The 17,475-nt window shown below is 29.3% G+C and overlaps 1 protein-coding gene across 1 annotated transcript in view; it reads left to right on the top strand.

The window, feature by feature from the left end:
* Positions 1-17,475, top strand: part of Cdh9 (cadherin 9) — a 145,695-nt gene that overhangs the window by 108,802 nt on the left and 19,418 nt on the right. Inside the window, exons 3-7 of the mRNA XM_046467473.2 lie at positions 1,016-1,310; positions 9,617-9,736; positions 9,981-10,148; positions 12,521-12,708; positions 13,696-13,949. Of these exons, the coding sequence (XP_046323429.1) occupies positions 1,016-1,310; positions 9,617-9,736; positions 9,981-10,148; positions 12,521-12,708; positions 13,696-13,949 (1,025 nt within the window). The remainder of the gene's footprint in view (positions 1-1,015; positions 1,311-9,616; positions 9,737-9,980; positions 10,149-12,520; positions 12,709-13,695; positions 13,950-17,475) is intronic.

Here is a 17,475-nt window from a genome sequence, read left to right as displayed (position 1 = left end):
TCCATCGATTTTATTGTAAATGACTTTATTGCACAAGAAAAATGATAAGCCTGAGATGATGGATTGGTTAATTAGCCTGATTTAATTAATCTACAATTATTTACTCATTCTGCAATATACACATACATCAAAACATCATATCATAACCCACAATTTTTTAACATACACAATTATTATTTCTCAATTTGATTTTTAAAGAATTGCCGAAACTTTTAAAACTTTTACAAATCAAAGTTTCTTTGATTGTAAAACTGTTTTAAATTTTCATTGGTGAGCTTTCTACATTAAGAAGTTATTTTATAGAAGGGTAGATGTTGAAAGAAAATAATTTGTGAATAAATACTTATTTCTGTTAAGACCTAAAATATATGGACAAAGAGGAAAGTCATGTTTTGTTTCACTTTAAATTTAAAATGTCTACAAAATAATTTCCTCCAAGTGAGAACATTGTGATTGAAAAGTTACTCTTCAAAAGTGATACAGAAAATATGAGTTTGAAATTCTCTCTGACTGGCTTCCCTGAATACAGAGTCTGCGGTTTGACAATGTTATATCGGATGGTGATAAAATCAATTTAAAATTAAGTTATTCATCTTAAACTTAGCATTATATCAAGTTCAGAAATTCCTCATACCATAACTTTGAGTTTCATTATTTTAAATATTACAATGATTACTTGATATTTAAAACTCAAGATCTGAGTTAATGGATTTTTTTTTTATCTCTAAAGGTAACAAAGATTTCTTTGTAATGTTCTACTTAAAAATATCTTTCAAATACTATGCATTGAAAGAGATACATTTATTTTCCTTTTTATTTCAATCTAGCTTCATATGATGTATAAATGAAATTGTTAAAAATATTTAGCAAAATAAAACCTGAAATGTTTAGTTTCCACTCAATGAAAATAAGATAGCATATTTGTAGTGATATTGTCTAGTTGATATGTGCCAAAACTATTTTTACTGTAATAATGCATGTGTTTACAGAACTCTTCTTTTTTACCTCTTTGAAGCTTCATACTGACCAAGATAAAGGAGATGGAAATTTAAAATACATTTTAACAGGAGATGGGGCTGGCAGTCTGTTCGTCATAGATGAAAATACAGGAGACATTCATGCTGCAAAGAAATTAGACAGAGAAGAAAAATCCCTCTACATTCTTCGAGCCAAGGCTATAGACCGAAAGACTGGTCGGCAGGTGGAACCAGAATCAGAATTTATCATTAAAATTCATGATATCAATGACAATGAGCCAAAATTTACAAAAGACTTATATACTGCCAGTGTTCCTGAAATGTCTGGAGTGGGTAGGTATTTCCTAGTCAACTAATCACCATGTTTGTTTGCTAAATTATATGAGGATGTAGTTATTATATGTGACCTCTTTCATGATAAGAGCTGTCTCTTATTACATAACAAGAGTCTCTTATTACATAACAAGTTACTGAGAACAATTATTTCATTGCATTGTCATGGATACCTTCAGCTCTATTCAACTGTCACTCAAATGAGAGCAAGTAGAAGACATTTCTATGTGAAGGGAAAGGAATAATAGTGCAGGCAGTATTGGACAACTTTGCTTGCGTTATTGTGAATTACAAAACCTAATGCTTACATTTGACAAATTTCTTCTGAAGCATTATCTCATTTGATCTTTCAAAAAACTTTTTTTTTTTTTAAGAAGCATGGGAAATAAAACTTTAAATCCCCATTCTGTTAATTAGCAATTCAGAATTCACAAAGATTTAGCAACTAGACTAGTATCAAATAACCTGGTAGCTTCATGGGCGAGATTCCAGGCTTTTTTTTCTTGTTTTTAAGTTTATTTTTGTTCATGTTCCACTACTGAACAAAGGTTTATAAATGAAAATGAAAATAACTTTTTCTCCTATTACATCTGCCTAAGATTTTAAATTTAACTCATTAATATCCAAATATTATATCTGAGTGACTACATTTAACACTATTCATGTAGAAGGTTTATATTTGTTAATAAGAGTAGACGCTTAAGTATAAAATATTTCTTAAAAATGATAAAACTTATAGTATACAAAATATACAAGCTGCATATGAGGCTTAATAGTCTTAAGTATATATTTGATGTTATTATAACTAACATAACTTTCAATCTAAAATAACTTCTATGTAGGTAAAAAAAAATACTTGTACACATTTTTACTGAGGATTTTATGTAAAATACTTGTTAAATATGAGTATCTGGCAAGAAGAACCAAGAGTTTATAAAGAAGTAATTTCCTCTAATGGCAAATAAGATCTCATTTATTTGAAAAAAGTGCTGTTCTGTTGTTTTGGGGGGTATTTTCTCCAATAATGTAAAAAGGAATCCTGTGAAATCATAAAGCCTGGAATAAAACATGAGTGGATATGTTTTCTTTAATATTATTCTTGTATCTGTTAGCCTGGTACAGTTCCTTGGATTAGTCTATAGTGTTCCATCACAAGGGTAATTTAAGTACACATCATGGTCTTTTTATATTTCATATGAGAGTACATTTTAAATTATATTCCTCTTAGGATTCAATTTACTATTGAATTGTTTTCAAGTGATTTGGTTTTTGATAATACTCTTTAAAATTTGTAAAACATTTTATATGCGTGATTTTGTAACAGATATTTTTACATTTTACTATACCAAAACTTATACTTTTCTTTCTTCAGAAAGATTTGACATGTATAGGAAATTCAAAAGCACACAAAAGATAACATAAATATTGTAATATGAGAAAATTTGATTATAGTTTATTAAAATATAAATATACTTTAAAAGTTTCCAAAGCATTACTTCACATTTTAAAACAGAGTATCATAAGAGACTATTGATATTTAAATTTAAAAAGCCTGTATTTTCTCCTGAATTTTATAGTGATGTTTAAAGAACTATTATATCTCACTCTAAACATTCCTACTATCTGTCTGCCTAATCAGATTCTTCCTCATACTAGTATTCTAATCTAGATTATATTATTAAGTAGATAAAGACATCAAGACTGAACTAAGCATTTTTGTGTATATATATATATATATATATATATATATATATATATATTAAGTCTTCACTGATTCAGTTGTTCATAATACAAAATATAAACTTAATGTGTGAATGAAGGATTGTAGGTTTTCTCATTCTAAAACACTTCCTGTATTTCATTTACAGAAGATTAAGTTGTAAGCAGGGCAACCTCTGGTCAGGCTTTAAAAATGAGAATTTTTTTACCATTGCCAATTGCACTCCATGATAGGAATCTCACAAAACTGAAAAAAGTTACACAACAAGCAGTTATATGACTCTAGTTAAAGCTAATTAATAAAAATTTAAAAATGTACATGAAAAAAATTATACATATAAATCCTGATTCTTTTTGTAGGGGATAGTTATTACTCTTTATTACTGACATTGGTGAATGTATTGCTTCTATGGTCCACTAATTGACTTTGTGTTTCTAGTTTTTAACTATGTTATTATATAAAATATAGTATGCCAAAGGCACTATAATTTTGGTTTATGTACTTTCTTTAATAAATATGTACACATGAATCCAAAAGAATTAAGGTGCCTTGCCCAAAATACACAGTCAGCTCATTGCTAGCCTAGATTGATAATGAAAAACATAGGTTAATAGATTCAGAAGTAGCTGGACAATCTCACTGTCTATTTTCCTGCACTGTTAGTTATACTTGTTGTCCAAAATGTAATTTGAAAATCTTCGACTTTATTAGAACCTGAGTAAGCCCCCCTAAAGAGCATTTTTTAGTATATACTATATTAAATCAAATGCCCCTCTCAAATTAAATCCAAATAAGGGTAAAGCAGGGAAAACACTGTGTTTTTCAATATAATTTTAGGTACAATTATACACACTCATACACATAATGTCTAAGTAAAATGTAGATGTATTTATGACCTGAATTTGTGTTGTTCTTTGTTGCAACTCTCATACCTTTTTTTTATTTGATATTTTTAGTTATACATCTCAGTAAAATGTATTTTGACATCTCATACCTACATGGAGTGTAACTTCCTATTCTTGTGGATATTCATAATGTGGAGTTACACTGGTCATGCATACATATATGAACATAGGAAAATTATGTCTGTTTCATTATACTGTCTTCCCCATTCCCATTCCCCTCCCTTTTTCCATTCCTCCTTCTGCAATTCAGTGAAGCTCCACTCCTCCCTCCATCCTGCCTCTTGTGAGTCAGCATCTATCTGCATATCAGAGAGAACATTAGGCCTTTGTTTTGGGGGGATTGGCTAATTTTGCTTAGCATGATATTCTCCTGTTCCATCCATTTACCAACAATTGCCAAATTTCATTCTTCTTTATGCCTGAGTAATATTCCATTGTGTTCCACATACCTTTTATTATAAAAATAAAATAAAAGATGAACTCATTATAATTATTGCAAGTGAACATATTCTTTGTTTTTATTTGTACAAGTGAATAATTTTATGAAGGAAAGTTAAGGGGTGATATCTAGGAACATCTCGGAGTATGTATTACCCATATTAAGAGTTTAAGCACATGTGTAATTAAATTAAAAAATATATATCTAAAAGAAATAATGCGGGCTAGGGATGTGGCTCAAGCGGTAGTGCGCTCGCCTGGCATTCGTGCGGCCTGGGTTCGATCCTCAGCAACACATACAAACAAAGATGTTGTGTCCGCCGAAAACTAAAAAAAATAAATAAATATTAAAAAACTTTCTCTCTCTCTCTCTCTCTCTCTCTCTCTCTCTCTCTCTCAAAAAAAAGAAATAATGCACAAAAACTGACTTACAATTTTATTTTCATTATATTAGTGATTTTTATTTAATCAGTCGGTTGACAAACTACAAATAGCTGAGGAGGAAATGAAGTTTAATAGAATTAAATAAAATTTCTCACCCTCCAAGGATTTCCTTCAGTCTACATCTTCTTTACATTTGCTTTTGTTCTGAAAATATTTGTCACTTCCTTTCTCCCTCACCAATCATTGTCCTTGAATTTTCCCTCTCTTTCTTTCTTTCAAAACCATATATCATATTCCATTTTAGCTCTATAATTAACATACCCCATTTTACTTAAATGTGAATGATTCTAATGAGCTCATAAAAATTGAAATGCATTAACATCTTTTTTTAAAAAAATATTTTTTAGTTGTAGTTGGGAAAAATACCTTCATTTTATTTATTTATTTTTATGTGGTGCTGATGATCTAACCCAGGGCCGCACATGTGCGAGGCGAGCGCTCTACCACTGAACCACAACCCCAGCCTCTGCATTATCATCTTCTGATTAAACCTTTAAACTTGATAATACACAAATACTTGCAATTAGAGAAAATGGGATGTACTTCTATTAAAATGTTAGTGGAAGTCCCTATATTTTCCTTTTTCCATTTCTTGTGGTCAGGTTGCTCTTGTATAAATTTGGTAGTTTGGCATGCATATTTTCTCAAAGCCTGGATATTTCCCTAAATGCACTCTAAAAGATTTAGCCAGTCCTCCTCCTCACACTGGGCAATTTTCCAACCACTAATTCCTCTGTAGTTTTTGATAGAAATAACACAATCAACAACTCCTTCAGGTCCTATTTCAGTCCTTTTTTTTTTTTTTTTTTGAGGTTTACTTGCTCTGGATTCAATAATGTATCCAATAATATCCATAACACTACACAGAACATTTGATAAAATATTTAGAATAATTGTTCTTACCCACACTAGTTACAGCTAATTCCAGTCTTGCAATTCCCAGGTTTATAATCAAGAGTAACTTCTGCATGTCCCAAGGCCTATAACTTAGAAGATAAAGTAATAATACAAATGAAGTACTGACAATCCTACCTAGCTTACATTAGCATTCTGTACATGCTAGTTTTCATGACTTCATGTGAAATACACTGGTAAGTCGTAGGGACAAACTGTTGAATAGAACCAGATATGAACTCAGAAATTCAGAGTTTATATTTCACATGAAAAAAAATTTATATCGAACAAAAGACGGTTTTAATGTTTATGTATTGAATTCATGGGTTGTTTTAAACAGGTTCCATTATACTGTCTAGAAATATCATCCCTATTTTTGCTGGTGCCCCCATGACATAAATATTTATGCAAGGGGCTCTCCCCATAGGTCCCCAAGTCAATGACTGTCTTAGCTGAAGGCACAGGCAGAGAGTTAACTTGGCCAGTACTATAAGAACATCCATGGAAGAGTGAATAGTTATTTCCTTCTTTTTTTCTCTAATCTTCATCACCTTATTGTCTCATAGGGCTGAGTTAAATTCAATATCTTTTATACAGGAGTTAAAAGGAATGCCTTGGGACAGAATAGGATAAAAACCATGCTACCTGTCTTATTTTCCTTTGGTTCCTCCAGTTCATGGATCAGTTCTGTTCGTTTTCCCTTTATTTGATCTCACACATTTCTTAACATCTCTCATATATATAAATTGTGGGTGAGTTTGTGTACATGCACATTTGTGAGTGTATACACACATATATACAAACTTGTATATAAAAATATATATAATATGCATTATGTACTATATAAGTGCAATATACATAAAGGGAAGATAATTTCTTAAAAGTTTTATACAATATAATAGGCCATATATATTTTTTCAATATTACCGTGTTTATTAAAGAAGACTAAAAGCAGTAGAGCAGTATATTCCTTTCCCAATAATGTTTGTGTTTAGCAGTTGAAAATTATTTTAAACTAGTAATTTTGATAATAGCTAAGTAAGCTTGTACACAACTATTTTACTATATTTTAGTTTATTCATAGCTGTACTTGGATTGATAGGTAGTTGTCTAGATACATAGATAGGTACATACATACTGCATAATACATTGATAGATATTTAGATATGAAATCTATACTCTTTGGTTCATTTACATTTGAAAAGTTAAGAGTTTCATGTTCTATTGAGTGAACTAGCTGAGTTAGTTGAAATTGTATTTTGAAATTCGAATCATGTTCAAAACTGTATATTGCAAATATAATTTTATTTCTGCCTATAAGGCATAGAAACAGAAAGTTCCCTTTTGTTTTATGGACAGAATGTATTCTATAAAGTGAGATAGCCTGAATTTGTTTAACTTCCCCTAATTTAGTTTATAAGCATAGAGGAGAACAACTGGTATTATTGGGTTACATTGTGTGATATAAACCTTTTTACTTTTATATTTCATCCATAAAGGTAATGCTTATGAATATTTCTTTCACCACCAAATAAATGATTTTGCTTTTCCAAACACTTAACATAAAAATTATTATTTGATTAATTTTTAATATTTTTATGTGATTTTCTATTATGAGTTTAGCTTTTGTGTCTTGAATTTTCTTAAATATTAAACATTAGCTTTATATTAAAGAGAGGAATTAGCTAAAGGATGCAGTAAACATTTTTGATTCCATAACATATTTTCTGTTTAAAGAAAGATATCGTATACAAAATTCTTCTAAGAGTTTTCCAAAAATAGCAACATCAAAATCATGCTCAATTTTTTGAAATAAGAAATGTTATATTTAATTGTCACCTAGTCCTTGTTATATTTTCCCATGTTTTATATTCTTAATGCAAAAAAAATGAAGAAAAATTTTAAAAATGAAATTTTGAAAAAGTGAGAGATATAATAGCCAAAGTGTATTTTACATTAACCTGTCTTCATAAATACATGCAAAATTACTTTAACTTTGCGTCATTTTACTTTATTACTAAATAATGTTCACTGTTAATGAATCATTACATTTTTATGGAAAAAGAAAAAAACTATCCATCCCTTGTTTTCTTTTTTCTTAACTTGTTAGTTGGTGTTTTCTTTTTTCTTAACTTGTTAGTATAAATAAAACATTAGAGGCATGTCATTAGCGTTTACCAGTTTCAAAAGCATACTTAAGTATTACTAAGAGTCTGAGGGACGGAATGTGAGTATTATATGGGTGTTCTAGTTTTTCAGTCACATCGTGGGGGTGATTTGTATTCTCTAAACTTTCTTTTTTCTTAAGGCCAAGCATTTTTTCACAAGTTTAAAGATCACACACCCATAAAATAGAACAAGCAAAACTTTTTCACCATGAAAATATTATTTAAAAAGTGTGAAAATGTGGGGCTGGGGTTGTGACTCAGTTGTAGAGTGCTTGCCTAGCATGTGTGAGGCACTGGGGTTGGTCCTCAGAACCAAATTAAAAAACTAAATAAATAAAATAAAGTTATTGTCTCCAATTATGACATATTTTATATATATAATTTATATATACATAAATTTTATATATATATATATATATATATAGGTTTAGTGATCTCTTGTTGAAAAACTTTATATATATATAAAATAGTGAAAATGTACAGAAGATTGTTTTTACCTGTACCCATAGTGAAACATGAAAATGTTTACTTACAAAAAACAAAAGGGACAAGTAACACAGGAAATGTCCAAAACTTGATGAAGTAACTAATGGAATTTTCAACCTATAAGCAAATCTTAGTAATTTATATATCAATGATATCCAAATGTGAAAACAATTCTTATTTTAACTCACTTGTACTCACATATGATTAAACAAAAAATTTAAATATAAATTAGAAAACAACTTAGATGAACTTTCAAAAATTATTGAGGAGAAATCTAGTTTAAAATTTGGGGTGAGGTTGGATAACTTTTCAATGATAAATCTTATAATTGACATGGATCTAGTGAGTATGTAGTGTTTCCTGTCACAGGATATATCAATTCCATTACATATGAGGAGAGGTTTTTAGTGGGTGAATTCAAGATATCATTGTACCTTAGGGTCTGTAAACAAGTTAAGATGGTGCCTGGCATTTTGCCAGGTGTACGTGAATTAATTTAAGAAAACATAAACGACTGTTGCTGAATTAATGGGGTACTATTGAAATGATTTGATGGGAAATGAGTTGTTAGTGTTAATCTCAATGGACAGCATATTTATTTAATGAAATTTGCATAAGTATATGCATTCAAAGTTGAGAGATATTCACTGCAATTCACTTAGAGAAGTTTATGAGTGAATAATATATATGGGGTATTAGGAGAGATAACAGAACCAATGAGGAATTCACTCAGTCCTCAAACACATTAATATCTGAGTGATATAATTAAACTTGAAAAGTTGTGTATAATGTACTTAAAATGTTCTACAAAATCATTTCGCTCAAGGGAATCCATAGTAGGTTTCAGTTAAGATTTTAAAATTATTCTTTAATCTTTATAGCAAATGAGTTAAAAAATATGTACATATTTTTATGTATATGTACATAAAATGTATATATATATATACATACATGTGTGTGTGAAATAATATATTCCCTTTGTTTATCTCTTAAAACTAATTTTTAAAGCACTTCTAGTTTTTAAAGGATTGGGATTTCTTACTAACCAAAAATAAAGAAATGTTTGTAATATAAAATTAAATAGATATCAGTATACATTTTTTAGTGAATTTTACAAAACAATTTTATTTTAGTCTTTATTAGTAAATACTACTAACTGCATTATTAAAAATTATTACATAGTACAAGTACACAAGTACATTTTTCCAATTTGGAAGTATTTACGTGTTTATATTTGGGGGCTTTTTGTAGGTACATCTGTTATACAAGTGACTGCAACAGATGCAGACGATGCCAACTATGGAAATAGTGCCAAAGTGGTCTATAGTATATTGCAAGGACAGCCATATTTTTCAGTGGACCCAGAGTCAGGTAAAACACTTATGACATGGTATATTTCTCATTAGATACATCAGGATTTACTGATTTCATGGAGAATAACCCATGGGAAAGATCTTTCAGTTTTATGAATTATGTTGAATTAATTGTGCATTGAAGGATATGCTTAATCACACTGATGTTTTATCTATTTGTTATGATTAACTTATATAAAGTGAATCTTAAATAACTTAATTTTAAAAGCCAGTGGTTTAATTGTCTTTTTTTTTTTCAAAAGGCATAATAAAAACTGCATTACCAGACATGAGCAGAGAAAATCGAGAGCAGTACCAGGTGGTTATACAGGCCAAAGATATGGGTGGCCAGATGGGAGGCCTTTCTGGAACCACAACAGTGAACATCACTCTGACAGATGTAAACAATAATCCTCCTCGATTTCCACAGAGTAAGGAAGGTTTAGTGATCTCTTTTTGAAAAACTTGTCAAACATACAATTATTTAAATCTAATGTTTGCACTATCAGTTCACTATTAATTTATGCAATCTATCAAATCCAAAACCCATCCCTCTACTGACACACACACAGAAGCACAATTTCTTTCAAAGTGAGAGTGATGGGTATCATTTTCTTCATTGGGTAGGCAAAGGGACAAAACAAGGACATGAGGTTCTTTTGCAGTTTCGGCTTTTTACTATCCTTTTCTACTTTTTGGAGTGTTGAAAACTTCCGAGGTTAAATTCTGTATGATCTTCCTGATTGGAATGTGGTCTCTGCAGTTGGTCTGATTGGATCCAAATTATTTATTTTAATTAATTAATTAATTAATTAATTATTTAATTTAGTGGAAATTGAACTCAGAGGCACTCTGAGCCACAATCCCAGCCCTATTTTGAATTATCTTTAGAGACAGGGTCTCACTGAGTTGCTTAGTGCTTCACCATTGCTGAGACTGGCTTTGAACTTGTGATCCTTATGGCTCAGCCTCCCCAGCCACTGGGATTACAGGCAGGTGCCCCCGTGCCCAGCCCCTGACTAAATTCAAATTCTATGCCTCACACTGGTCTCTGTTGTCATGTGTGTGCCTAAGCATTATAAGCCTTTGTTAATTGATCCTAAGCAATGACTTAAATTTTAACATCTCTGAAATCAAATGGTTTATGAAAATGGGTTAAATTGGCCACATTCTATATTTTTATAGTGAATTATAGAGTCATGACTTACCAAGGTTGTGTGTGATGGCATGTATTGATTTTGACATTGTTAAAAATGTGATGGCATACTAAAATTCAATAATGTCAATGCTGTTGAGCCATGAAGATTAAATTATTTAATTCCCTTTTGGTTGTTACAATTTTAGGATACACTCTAAAACATGGATATTTTGCATCTCTTAAGGTCCTACAAAAACACATTTCAATTATCTGATTAAAATTTTTGACTCTGCAGTGTGTAAAATGATAAAAAATTCTTCCTTAAAATTCTCAGTTGACATCCGATTTAAATTCATATTGATTTCAAACAATAAAATATTTTTTAGGTTGACAAAATGTGAAATATGTGATGCAACAGTTTTGGTGAACATATTCATATGATTAATTTTTAAAGGTGAATTTTGCTGAGAACATGAATAATAAGACCAAGTAACAGAAACCTAAACATTGCATTAAATGTTAGTAGTGTTTACTAATAATTTTAATGTAAACTAAAATTGTAAATTGCCAAATTATTTAATGTCTTGCCACTTGGTAATTCTAAGATCTGTTAGAAACTTAACCAATATTTGAAACTATGATAGTACTAATAAAATGCTGAGGACTAGATCTTGAGCTGAAGGAATTACAGACATGATTTTATATAATACAACAACCTTATAATTCAAATGCTAGCATTTTCTTTTTCATTTTATAGATGAAAACATGGTCTTCAAAGTTTAGAAAATTTAATTACCTTGCACAGGAGGACAACTTAAACTCATACAGTGGACTTATAAGCTTATATTTTTAACTATCAAACACTGGAAAAAGAATAGACTATGAAGTCAGAGACAACTGGCATTTTCCTTTACCTAAATTTGGAGGATGATTTTCTTGAACCTGATCTTGAAGATAATACCTACATTGTTATTTAGAGGAAAAATAAACTACTGTAGAGAGCATTTGACTATACTGTTCAACACATAAAAATATTTTAAAAAGTATTTTTTTTACTTTAATTAATTTTTCTTGGACATTTTTTCCTATTGATTCTTGAATACTTACAAACTAAAACACTTTCAGGAATGACAGAATGTTGGGTATTGAATGGGTGGGTCTACAGAAAACATAAACAAACAAAACAAAATCTACTAAAAATACATTAAATTTGAAACAAATAAAAAATAAAAGTGAGGGGAGTGTTGACATTGATCTCTGCAGAGTTGTTTTTCTATCCCTGATTTAAAAAAAAAAAAAAGAGTAAACATGTATTTTTAAAACAATTGCATTGATGTAAAAATATATGATAACAATTTTGAATCTCCATATAAGCAATAAATAGTTGGTTTTTATGTTCTTTTAAATAAATAATTTTAGATTCTAATATCACATTTCCCATCTGTAAGTAGCTTCCCAAAACTTATATTTCTCACTTACGAATTGTTTGCCTTTATATATTCTTCTCCTAACTTAATAAATCTATAAATTTTGACAGCTTAAAATTAAATAATATGGAAATCTCTTCCAATTTAAAATTAATTTATTTAAGTAAAAAAGAGAAGAAATTACACAATTTCATCATCTAAAAAGGAAATGCCAAAGCAGTGCTGATTTAATTTACAGGTACGTATCAGTTTAGTTCTCCAGAGTCTGCACCTCTCGGAACCCATCTGGGAAGGATAAAAGCCAATGACCCTGACTTGGGGGAAAACGCTGAGGTGGAGTACAGCATTGCGGAAGGAGAGGGAGCGGACATGTTCGATGTCATCACTGACAAGGATACACAGGAAGGGATTATAACTGTCAAACAGGTTTCTTTTTGCTGTCTTCATTTTTCCCTTGAGTGCTCTTTAGTTTATTCTTGCTTCTCAGTAAAGGAAGAAAAGTCTTGGATTTATTTTTCTGTATCTTTTATATGCTGTCTACCTTTCACGTAAGTGGGAATAGTTGTGATTTCACTTCAAATAAGTAAAGCATCTTTATCATTCACACTTATACAGTGGTTTGAAAGCTCAATTGCTTGCATTTGTAGTAGACAGCCATCAAACTAAGTTAATACTAAAAGTACCTGTTTAATCTCTCTTTATGGGAGAAAAAAAAAGCATGTAGCTATCACTGTTATTTCACACAGTTTTTAAAATGTTCTAATTTTAGGTGTAATGGTTTATATAATTAAATAAAAGATAAAAATGATATGTGTTTTATGTTGATTATATTAATTTGTAATGCATTTTAGGGAAATATTTTGAAACTTTACATGGAATAATGTAGGTCAATATTATTTTACATTTTACTCATATGTTACAGTCAAATAAATGAAATATAAACAATTTTGCTCTAAGATTTTACATCAGTCAACTTTTCTTCTTGTTTTAATTATGCATAACTTTAATGCCAATAATATATAATCATTATATTCATTAAAGAATATCTCATTTATCTGTGCCTAAAAATATTGAAGTACAATACTGAATGTGAATCAATTTGATTTGCATATTCCATTATATTTAGTTAAACCTGTATAAGTAAGTATGAGGCAAAAGAAAAAAACCTGCAAATTTATTTTATATATTATATAAAATAAATTTGTATATATATACAATATTTATATATAATTAACAATATTATATATAATTAAGTATATATATATATATATGTGTGTGTGTGTGCATGTGTGTAAGTTACTTAGTCTTAATTGCCTGTATCATTAAAAAATCAGGATTTTATATCTAGAAATTTTCACCTATGGTTATGGCTTGTAAATTGTGCTAATATTTTCTTGTTTTATCTAATTTCAGAATTTAGACTTTGAAAAAAAAATGCTGTATACTTTAAGAGTAGATGCAAGTAACACTCATCCTGATCCCCGATTCTTACACCTGGGACCTTTCAAAGACACAGCTGTAATCAAAATATCTGTGGAAGACACAGATGAGCCTCCTGTGTTCAGTAGACACTCCTACTTGATAGAAGTCGATGAGGATGTAAAGGAGGGTAGCATCATTGGACAAGTCACAGCATATGACCCAGATGCCATGAACAATTTAATTAAGTAAGTACTTTCAGAAGAGTTATGTTTGCAGGTATATAATCTATTTTCAAGCCATTTGGAGACAAATGTGTTGCACAATGTCAGTCAACCACAGAAATAAACACAGATTACAAACTCTTAGTTGAGATGTTTTTTAAGCCCTTTAGGTGTATTATTTAATTAGAGTCTTACAATTCTAGATATTACTATGATATTTTTCTGGGGATGATAAGATCAAGACACTAAGTATTTAAATAGCCCAATAGTGACAAATTTGGTTCTTAAAAAATCAGGCAGTCTATCTAGCTTCAGGGTTAGTCAGGGATTTGAATCTCACTTTTGATGTGATTCTTCCCCATTGTTCTTCTTTGTTAAATCAAAATGCATGTAAAAATGATTTAAGAAAGAAATTGGAAATATACATTTCTCTCCCAAAATTATAAAGCTATGCACTTTCAAAAAGAGCCACTAAACCTACTTTAATTAAAATTTTGGTGAAACATTGCACTAGTTCACCATAATTCAAATATGAACACTTATATGTTCATATACTACGGCATTACTAAAGAAATGATATATAAGTCAATGGAAAGGTTAAAGTACTAACAACTAGCACACTATAATACTTTTCCAATATTTCAATATTATATTCATTGTTTCAAAGCTTTAAATAAGTATAACTTTAATGCCAATAAAATAAATAAATATAATAAAGTATCTTTATAAAATTATAAATTTACATAAGAAAAACCTCAATGATTCTTAGAAAAATTTTCTTAAGGAGAATGGGAATGTAATTGATACCTAAATAACTATGAATAGGACAGAAGGGTGCTGATGTGTAGATATGTAGAGGAAATTAGAAATGACAGAAAATGTAGATAAATAATACCTTTTCCATTTAAATATGTGGCTAGTAAAATACCTATAATTTCATTTTTCTTTAAATTTTACTCTTAAGAAAAATAATTGGTTAGACTTTTTTTATGCCTTCCTTTACACATAGAATATTAATGAATATACGTATTACCTAGTTTTTATTTTAGGACTTTCCAAATGTGTCAATTTGCAAAGTAATATTGCTGCACAAAATATATTCTGGTAAAAATTCTATTAGTTATTGGCATTAATATACAATTGAACATGTTAAACTTTGTAACCAAGAAATATTCTAGAATATTTTATTCTGTAGATCATAACTAGAGCTTAAAATTTGGTTAGTTTTAGGTTGAGTAGAAAAATCATTTACTGAATCTCCCTGTGTAAAAAGTAAATGATTGTTTTCAAATTTTATATTTTGTATGCTATTAAACATTATTTTTATGAGATTCATTCTAGTTTATACAAGAAATATTTTACTCTTAAAAATATTTTTATAAGGGCTGAAGTTGTAGCTCAGTGGTAGAGCACTTGCCTCATAAATGTGAGGCACTGAATTCAATCCTAGCATCACATAAAAACAAATAAAGGTATTGAGTCCATATACAACTAAAAAATAAAAAATAAATAAATATAATAAAATATTTTTATAAAATTATAAATTTATATAAGAAAATATTTACTCTGAAAAATATTATTTTCGATATACATAAAAGTATGCATATCAGTATACTCATATTTTTATCAATATACATATATTTTTATCATTATAAATGCCCATATTAGGGACTGGGGTTGTGGCTCAGCAGTAGAGTGTTCACCTGGCAAGTGTGAGGCTCTGGATTTCATCCTCAGCACCACATAAAAATAAATAAAAAAGGTATTGTGTCCAACTACAACTAAAAAATAAATATTAAAAAAAATAAATTCCTATATTATTCAAAACAAAGTCTTTAAATAAAATGAAAAATTAACAGTTTTTCTATGATTAATTTATCTGTAATAGAATGTTCATTTCTAATACAATGTGAATTTTTATGCTATTGAAATGGGACATACTTATTGCCTTTTTGTCCCCATATGTGAATATGTTAAAACTCAGTGTTTAAAATACATCCAGCTTCTTTGCAATGCTCAAAGAGAAACAAATGCTTATTTCTTTTTTACTTTTAAATCACATATATTTGGAACTTGATAAAGGGCTTCACAAATTTGGCAATTATCCAAAAATTTACAAATGTACATGATAGTACTAATAACACATTGTAATAAAATGTTCTTATAGTGAAAATAGAGATAGTTTGGCTATTCCACTAGAATGATGGATTGGCTTTTCAGTGATTGGTGTTAACATTTTTTCCCTCTAACATCTCAACTTGATAACACCTTCCTATTTTTAAAGAAAATAAGAGGTTTGCCACATTAGTAACTACAAAGGTTTAATGAGTGTCTGCCTTTGATGGTTTGGACCAGTTTCTAAACATGTGGTCTAGGTTTGGTCATACCTTCATTTCTCCTTAGCATTTGATATGAACAAATGTTTTTGATAGAAATCCTACATGTTCATTTTTAAAATAATTAATTGTACCTTTTTAAAATGAAAGTAATCCACTGTTAAAAAGTTGTTGTCAATGACAGAGTCTCAACTTATTTAGATAATGAACCATCTTATTGTTTGACCATTAAGCATTTCTGAATCATAAGGAGACCACATCTTAACAGTAGTCTGTGGATCTTTCCTAATTTGTATCCTATATTTGCATATTAAGAAGTCAATAAATGTTGCAAGAGGCATGTTAATTATTCCATGACACCAAGGTTACTTGTTCATTTACTCAGGTGAGGTGTCTCATCAGCTTTATCAATTCTTAACACTCCTTTCTGCAGAAATATTTTCATCTCATCAATAAATTTTGCACCAGGCAACAATGTGTATGTTTTATTAGTCAAATCATATTATAAAATTTATAACAGTTAACTACCACACTTTGTCTATTTTCTCCATTCAGTTATTTCTGTTTCAATGCATTTGTTTTACTATTACATTCTTTTTTCTGTTTATATTGTGGATACTTTGCTTTCTTCCCCCTCCCTGTTTCTTTGACTTACAATATGAGGTTATTTATTTGAGATATTAATTTTACATTTTTCTTAAATATACATCATAGTGATATAACTTTCTCTGTTAGCATAGCTTTAAGTGTGTTATACAACAGTCTAATATTAATATGTGGCCTTCCTCTTTTTTAATTATTGTTTTCAATTAAAACATAACTTGCATTGTAGATAGATGGTCTTGCTTTATAACCCAGTTTAATATTATTTCTTTTAAATGAAATGTTTATACTGTGATTTTTCATACTGTTAAGTTTGTCATCTTGCCTTTTTTTTCTGATTGTTTCATCTTTTTCTTGTTTCCTCTTATTTTGTGCCATTTTGGATTAGTACGATATTACAGATTGCTGGTTTTCTAACAGTATGGTAAATATTTTGCTCTGTAATAATGTTTCTTCCTGTATGGAATCTTTTGTTCCTCATGCTGCTTTTAATTTTTCAGTAATTTTAATTCAATTGATTGGAATATGACTTACAATAATGGACTTCATTTCTTTTTTGCTTAAACTTTATTGAATTTCTTGGATCTGTGAATTTATATCTTTTGTGAAGC

This window comes from Marmota monax, unplaced genomic scaffold, assembly GCF_021218885.2.
Source record: "Marmota monax isolate L192 unplaced genomic scaffold, Marmota_monax_Labrador192_F-V1.1 WCK01_AAM20220418_F8-fsc00241, whole genome shotgun sequence".
NCBI lineage: Eukaryota > Metazoa > Chordata > Mammalia > Rodentia > Sciuridae > Marmota > Marmota monax.
Note: the sequence above shows the minus strand (reverse complement) of the source record. Positions and strands in the feature narration are given on the sequence as shown.